Source organism: Ursus arctos, unplaced genomic scaffold, assembly GCF_023065955.2.
Source record: "Ursus arctos isolate Adak ecotype North America unplaced genomic scaffold, UrsArc2.0 scaffold_23, whole genome shotgun sequence".
Taxonomy (NCBI): domain Eukaryota; kingdom Metazoa; phylum Chordata; class Mammalia; order Carnivora; family Ursidae; genus Ursus; species Ursus arctos.
In genome coordinates, this window is record NW_026622908.1 from 42,078,452 (window position 1) to 42,085,861 (window position 7,410).

Genomic DNA, 7,410 nt, shown 5'->3' on the forward strand with positions numbered 1-7,410 from the left:
AGGTCTAAGGTGGCTGACTCCCCGACTACCTCAAGCCTGGGGCGGGATGTGGGACCGTGGTAGGCCCCTGGCTCCCCCCATTAGGCCTCGGGACAGGCCGTGATCCGGTCCCTGAGGTGGCTCCAGCTCCCTTCCCGGCTCCTTCCTGTCCAAGACAATGGGGCAGGAAGCAGGTGTTGGGGGCCTAGAACCCACTCAGCGGCCTCCCCCGAGGCTGGAAGGGGCATAACAGCGCCCTCCTGTGGCCCACGCAGGAGCGCTGTGGGCCCCCATCAGGAGGAAGACGATAATCCTTTTGGCTTGCACCCAACAGCACTCTATTCCTCCTCTCAGTCCTGGAGACGAGGCAGAGCAGATGTAACCTCATTCGTCAGATAAGACAACTGGTCCAGAAATATCAAATAATTTGTCCAAACTCATGCAGTTAAGTCCATAGAGCTGAGACCGGAGCCTAGGGCTTCTGGTTCCAAATGTTCTCCCTTTCGCTTCTGGGTTCAATGAGACCAGGCCAGAACTTCGAGGCTTTTATTCCATTTTGGCAGGTTTGTATAAAAATACTCTCTGTAGGAAAATAAATAGCAGCTGCCTTCGTTGTGGAGGCTTGGATTCCCTGGAGCTAAATTCTCCTCAGAGCTGGGGGGCTGCAGGTCAGCTCATCACAGAAGCCTCTGGCACTCTCCTACCATTCAGGAGAGGCCAGCAGAATGCCCTGGTTCAATCACTTGGTGCTGCTGGCAGTGTGGGGCTGGGTGAGTTAGTGTTCTAGGCTGGTAGAGTATCACCTTCGGTCAAAGTAGGATTGGGTGCATCACAGGAAGAGGGTGATGAAGACTATAGGTGTGGTCTGGAGGGACTTAGGGCTCTAGAGGAACTCTAGGGATCTACAAAGTCCTTTTTGGTCGCCAGGAGTTCCCTTGCACAAATGGGAAATATTTTGTTTCTGATTTGTGCAAATTGTGCTAGAGAAGCCAGCTCTGGAAAAACAGTGGGCAGCTTTGGTGGCCCCAAGCTGGCTCTACTAGGAGGCAAAATACGTTCAGTCTCATCTGGAGGGATGGAGAAGAGCCTGCTGGGGATGGGCATGGGATATGGTCCAGACCAGCTGGACCAATGGGTGGGGAGACATTGGCTAGAGTGGCACCCGCGGGTAGGGGGGCTGGGGTGCCTCATAAGGCAAGGAGGGTAGGGGAGCCGAGAGGGTCAGAGGATGGGTCCCCGCTGCTGCTGCTACTCCTGCGATGGGCTGAGGAGCAGGGCTCAGGGGTGCTGGGGTAGGTGAAGACGGGACTAGGGGTGAAAGGAGTCAGGGAGGGTGTGGTCATGAGCGTCGGGGTGTGCAATGCTTCGGGTTCAAGCACAGACCCCGAGGAAAGAGAGATACAAGGTACAGGGCGGGAGGGGGCTGGTGGGCTGCTGGTGCCGCTGGTACCGCCCGTGCCGCCAGTGTCGCTCTCCGTGGCCCCTTCCGGGATTTTGCAGATGGGGCGGTGGGCTTCAAGGACCAGCTCCAGGCGCTCCTTCTGCTTCTGCAGCTCCTCAATCTCTCGTTGCAGACTGGATTTCTCGTCCTCCAGTTTGTCAGTCTCCTGTGGAGTGTTAGGAGAGGAGTTAGAAGATGAGGGCTGAATACCGTGTAGCCTCCGGAGCTGGTGGTAGTTGGGGGGTGGGGGTGGGTCTCCAGCGAGTCTGGACTACAACTCCCATGAGCCCTTGGGAGAAAATGGGCTCGACTCCCATCAGGCCCGGGAGCATCTTAGAAGGAGGTTGTCCGCCGAAGCTTTAACTCTGCTCTGCTTTGCTGGGAGTGAGACGCGCTGTAACTAATTTTTAATCGCTTTTTCCTCGTGGTTTTCTCGGAAGGACTGCTCCTCCGACGGGAGCCTGGGGGAAGGGGACTTCGTATACGGCCGCCCTCTGGGGCCTCGCAGGCCCAGGGGAGCCGCGCCCCTCTGAGGTTCGGTGGACCAGGGCCTGGACACCCTCCGCACCGGCCGGTGCTCACCGCCTGCAGGAAGTCGGTCAGTTCCTTCCTCCGGTTCCTGCACTTGGCCGCGGCCAGCTTATTCCGCTCACGCCTCACTCGACGGCGCTCCTCCTCCTCCGGGCTGATCTGGACGGGTAGAGGGAGTAGTGAGGTAGACCCTGGGCCCTGGTTGCCCGGCATTGGCCTTGTGCGGTGGCCCAGTGCGAGGACCCTGGCGGAGGGAGTGACAGAGCCCTGTGCTTCAGGGATCACACTCCACCGCGACCGGTTCCCCGCACTCACGCTTTAATAAGATTGAATTAATCAGATGTCCCTCTCACCCAGCTTTTGCCTCCTCTGATTCCTCTCTCAGAATGCCCCCCCCCACACACTCCACAAACCTCAACCCCCCCCCTCCCCCATCATCTCTCAGGACTCAACCGAGATGGGCTCTTCCAGGAAGCTTTCTCTCATTGCCCAGCCAGAAGTGGCCTTTCTTACTCTGAACCCCTGGGGCCCAGCCACTCCTTCTCGAAGGACGCTCATTCTTTTCGATCTCTTGATAACCAAGTGTCCTCTTCCCCAGAGGTTGTGAGCACTAGGAGGGGTTAATGAGTGTTGCCACTGAGTAAGTTATTTTTTATTAGGAACCTATTACATGCCGGCTAAGAGCTTTACACAGATTCTTAACCCAGCTTTCCATGTAAGGAACTGAAGCCGGGAGAGGATGAATAACTCGTTTATGGTCCCAGAGCAGAAATTAAAATCCACTCACTCTATTCAACATTGAGAGGCCTGCTGACGGAGACCACCTCCCCCAAAAGAACCCCGCTTAGAGCTCACAGCCCCAGTCTAGGAGTCCCAGAAACAAAGAGCCCCCCCTCAGGACAGGGCTGAAGAAGTCCAGCAGTCAGTCTGTGGGGCTCACAGCATGGTCCTCTTCTCCAGTTGGTCATAAAGACCTGTCTAACTGCACATCTTCCCAAGATCCTGACCTCTTTCCTCATCTTCTACCCTGCTGTCAGGACAAGCTCCTTAATGGGCCAGCCTCACTCCATTACAGTCACATATACCAAAATGAAGGAAGAGCCACTCCCTTAAAGACCCTCTATCTCTTATTTATTTTGGTAAGGACTTTTTTTTTTTTTTTTTTTTTTTTTAGCACTGTGAAAGCAGGAGCCCTGGTTGGGGAGCCAAGCGTTCCCAGCTCACTGTGGTTCGAACCTCTGTTAGGTCTGGATGAGATAGTGTGGCTTGATGGTAGGATCTCACTTTAGAATTGGAAAGACCTGTTTCATTGCTCACTACTTGGGTGATCTGGGCAAGTGACTACCTCTGTGTGCCTTCATTTCCCAGCTGTAAAATGGAGAAAACCAGAGTGCATTCCCCAGAGGCTTTTTGTAAAGATTATATGAGATAGGGAAACTTAGACCTAGAGAGTAGCTGCAGGGAACCCTCCCCTTTCTGTTCTCTCCCCAGCTACATAGACAGTACACACTCACCATCACCATACATGTCAGCAGGTGGGGACCCGCTACCGTCCACCCACCTTTCCACACGTACACCTTACATGTTCTCACCTCCACCTCCAGTCTTGCTCCTGCCATCCCCTCTACTTGGAATGTCTTTTCCTTCATCTCTATCTATGCAAATCCTACCCATCCTTCTGGGCTAATATACCTCCAGCTCCAGAAAGCTCTCCCTGATCTAGAAGCAACCCTCTGGATCACCCCAGGGACTCCTGTTACTTTCTGTCTTGGCCAGAAGTCACCAGTGGCCCTACCCCCACCACGTCCCCCTTTTCTAAGCCTGTGTTCTTTTGGCCAAGAACTTGTCATCTGCACCTCAGCACCCCCGTGGGCATCAGAACCAGTGTGATGCCTCTGCTACTTACCTGTTCACAGGGTCGGCGACGCACCCCTGGATGTGGCCCTAGGGCCCGGATGACTCCTGGCCGGGGCTGCGGGGGGCTGTACTGGGGGTAGGCCAGAGGCCTGGGGTAACTGCTGGGTCCCAGGAAGTGAGGCTGCACCATCCACTGTAGCTCCTGGCTGCCACTCACAGCGTGGATGCTCGGCACGGGGTGGAACTTCTGAGGGTCAAGAAATGGAGAGCCAAGGGTGAGGTCTGTGTAGACTGAGGGCTTCCCCTGGACAGAAGCCACACTGCCATCCACCCTCAATGCAGCTGCTGGTTCCCAGAGACACCTTGACAGAGACACTGACCTGGTGACAAATCCCTGCTTATGAGCTGTGTGACTTTGGGGCAAGCCTCATAACCTTGCTGTGCCTTCATCTCCCTATCAGAACTAATACTTCTAAAGTACGAATTCCAGGCACTGTCCCAACCATTTTACAAATACTGACTCATCTAATTTGCCCAACAGTGTCTTCATTTTCAGACAGGAAAGAAGTTGTCCGTAGACACATAGCCAGTAAGTGGGAAGTGGAGTCTGGGCCCAGGCATACTCCTGTACTCTGCCTGAATCCCATCTGCACAAAGAGGAGAATCCCAGCTCCTATCTCCGAGGCTGGCCATGAGAATCCGGTGAGAGAGTGTGTGTGACAGGGCCTGGTGAGCGGCTGGTGTCCAGTGCACAGGTGCCCTGGGTGTGGGCTGTCCCAGTGAGCTCTTAGCTCAGCCACTTACTGCCTATGACTCTGGGTAGGTTATTTAACCTCGATGTGCCTCAGTTTCCTTGTTTTTAATACTGTCATAGGTGGGGATTATGGCATTTCATTGATGCTAAGAGATGCCCTTTAGTAGCTCTGAAATCACCGTTCACTTGGCAACTTTAGAAACATTTAGTGGCACAAAATAATGGGTTTTCAAATCAATGAATTATTAGATTCTGTGAAATACAGTTAAGGAGGTAGAAACCTCCCCAAACCATGCGGGCTGCACTGTATGCACTCCATGTATTACCTGCCAAGATTTTCTTTCCTCCAGAAATCTGAAGGGGTTGAGATGGGGATTCAGTGTTGGGGAGGAGAACTGGGTTCAAGCCTTGGGGCTGGGCCCTGGCTCCCAGGCCTCCGGGAAGCGCTCCGCAAGCCCAGGCAAGTCCAGACAGCGGTGTCCCTGCAGGCCCAGTGGCCCAGTGACCCCAGTTCCGGGACCTAGGCACCGCCGGCGGCATCTCCCGCTCCCGAGGTAGTCCGGGCCCGGGCCACTCCGGGCCAGGAAGGGAGGGGCGCCCCGGGTGAGTCAGCCACCGTGACTCGGCTGCTGTGACTCGGCGGAACGGACGCCGCTCCTTCCCTCCCCTAGCGACACGTGCGCGCTGCCCCTCGACAGGAAATGGGCACCTGCAGCCACCCAAGTCCCCCCAACCTGCAGCGGGGCGCCGTTCGGTGCCGAGAGAGTCGGGGGCACGGGAGCTGCCCGCTGCCAAGAGCCCGCGCGTCCCGGCATCTCGCAGTCTCCACCGTCCCCGCCTGTAAAGGGGTCGAGAACCAGTCTCCCGGAGCCCACCAGGCTCCACTGCGCCAAGAAGGCGATATGTACTTGGCGACAGGGTAGAAAGGGACAGACAAACGGATACACAGACGGTCACAGACTGTGCTGAGGATTCCCAGTCTGTCGGGGCTAGCCTGCCGCTGGATCCCGCCTCCCTCCTATATGGGGACTTCTCGGCCTCAGCCCAGACCCCGGATCCCGGGAATTAAGTTCGCGTTGGATCAGACCCCCTCTGATCCTGTCGGAGCTGGGACTAATCCTGGACTAAGGGGCGCCCTTCTAACGCAGACAGGACAAAGAAATTAGTCGTGGACGGGAGGAAAGAAGGTAACAGAGACGGCGGGACAGATACACAGCAGACAGCGAAGGAAAAAGGGGCGAGCGAGAGGGGACGTTCGCAGATCTTTGTGCGCCCGCCGCGCGTTCCCCTGGGCTGTGGGGGAAATGTGCCTCTAGACGGTGGAGAATGGGCAGCATCCGCGGCCACGGCCACGGCCCCAGATCCAGTCCCTACTCCTGTTCCCGGACCCAATCCCAGAGTGTGCGGAGCCGACCGCAGCGTCCCAGGCGCTGTCCACCCGGGAACCCCAGGCGTCGGGTCCCTCTCACCTGCTGGCCTGAAGTGGGGGGCTGCGCCGGTCCGCCGTACGCACCGCCGGCCCCGGAGCTCGGTCCGGGTTCCCCAAAGTCTCGGAACATGCCCTGGCTGGCTGCTTTGTGGGGTCCGCGTCGCCGGCTTCGGTTCTGACTCACTTGCTCCTCGCCGAGTCTTTTCTTTTTATGAATGAAAAGTTCTCGGGCTGAACCACTTCGATTGGGAGGGGGGGGGGAGCGGGCGATTTTCAACGGCGCTGGACACCTCAGGGCTCCACCTCCCCAGACGCGCCGCCTTTTGCCAGTCAGCCCTGAACTTGTCCACGCCTCCTACAGTCCGGGAGCCGCCTTTTCGTGGGGAAAGGGACTGACCTGGCGTCCCCCGCGGCAGCTGCGGGTCGGCCCCCTCTGACGTAGTTGCCCATACATGGTGCAATTTCCTCGCCTCGCCCAGGTGGAGCCGAGGATTCCCCCGCGGATTTACGCACCTGTAAGCTGCTGGGCGCCCCGCCCCACCCCGCTCGCGAGCCCAGGCTTTGGGCCCGCCTTCCCGCTGCCGGCAGCAGGCCCCGGAGCCCACTCACCGCCTGGGCTGGCCTCGGTTTTTGCATCCGTCAGATGGGACGAAGGAATCACGCCTTGCAGCGCGTGGGAGGTCGGAATGAAGAATGAGAAAGGGGTCTGGAAATAGTAAAGTGGGTTATAAATGTGACTGTGGTGGTTATTATTTTATTTACCGGGTGCTTACTTCATGCTAGGATCCGCGCTCTTGCTATCCGACGCTTCACACCTGCTGGCATCGTTTTAAGGTTCAGGTATACTAAAAAGTGGATAAATGATAATCCAGGCTTACCAAAAGGGTGGTATATTTTAAATGTTTACACTGAGCAAGTTAATGGTTTGAAGTACCCGCAAATACAAGGCAACATGATCGTGCTACTCATAGGATATTTTCAGAATTTATAACAAGTTTTAGTTCAGAGCCTCTATACGAGGTTAAGAGCCTGCAGAGTTTGCAGCGGGACACAGTTGTCTTGCGGTCTGATAAATGCCATCCTCTTTAAATACTGTCACCACTCTTTGGGGGCTCTGTGGCCACCAGCCTTATTTGGAGATTATGTCAAAGGTCTGTATGAATATGAGGCTGGGGCCAAATTTCAACAACCAAGGCCAACAACCCTGGGGAGTAGGTACCATTGTCATCCCCATTTTACAGATGGGGATACTAAGGCCAAGGGATGTTGAAATGAAGTGCCTTATATCACTAAGCGGGTGGCTGAAGCAGGTTCCCAAATCAGGGCTGTGGGAGCTCCAAGCCCACGCTCAGGCCAGATTGCCCAAAGCCCTCCCAGACACTTTTTCACAGGTGCAGGATGTCAGTGCTGAGAGGACCA

The 7,410-nt window shown here is 56.1% G+C and overlaps 1 protein-coding gene across 1 annotated transcript; it reads right to left on the reverse strand.

Moving 5' to 3' along the window:
- Positions 1-511: 511 nt before the first annotated feature.
- On the reverse strand, positions 512-6,299 carry FOSL1 (FOS like 1, AP-1 transcription factor subunit). Its single transcript, XM_026483172.4, has 4 exons — positions 6,032-6,299; positions 3,858-4,055; positions 2,003-2,110; positions 512-1,586 (listed from the first exon to the last, which is right to left on the reverse strand). The coding sequence occupies exons 1-4, from the start codon at positions 6,119-6,121 to the stop codon at positions 1,167-1,169; spliced, it is 816 nt and encodes a 271-aa protein (XP_026338957.1). The 5' UTR covers positions 6,122-6,299; the 3' UTR covers positions 512-1,166.
- Between the last annotated feature and the right edge of the window lie 1,111 nt (positions 6,300-7,410).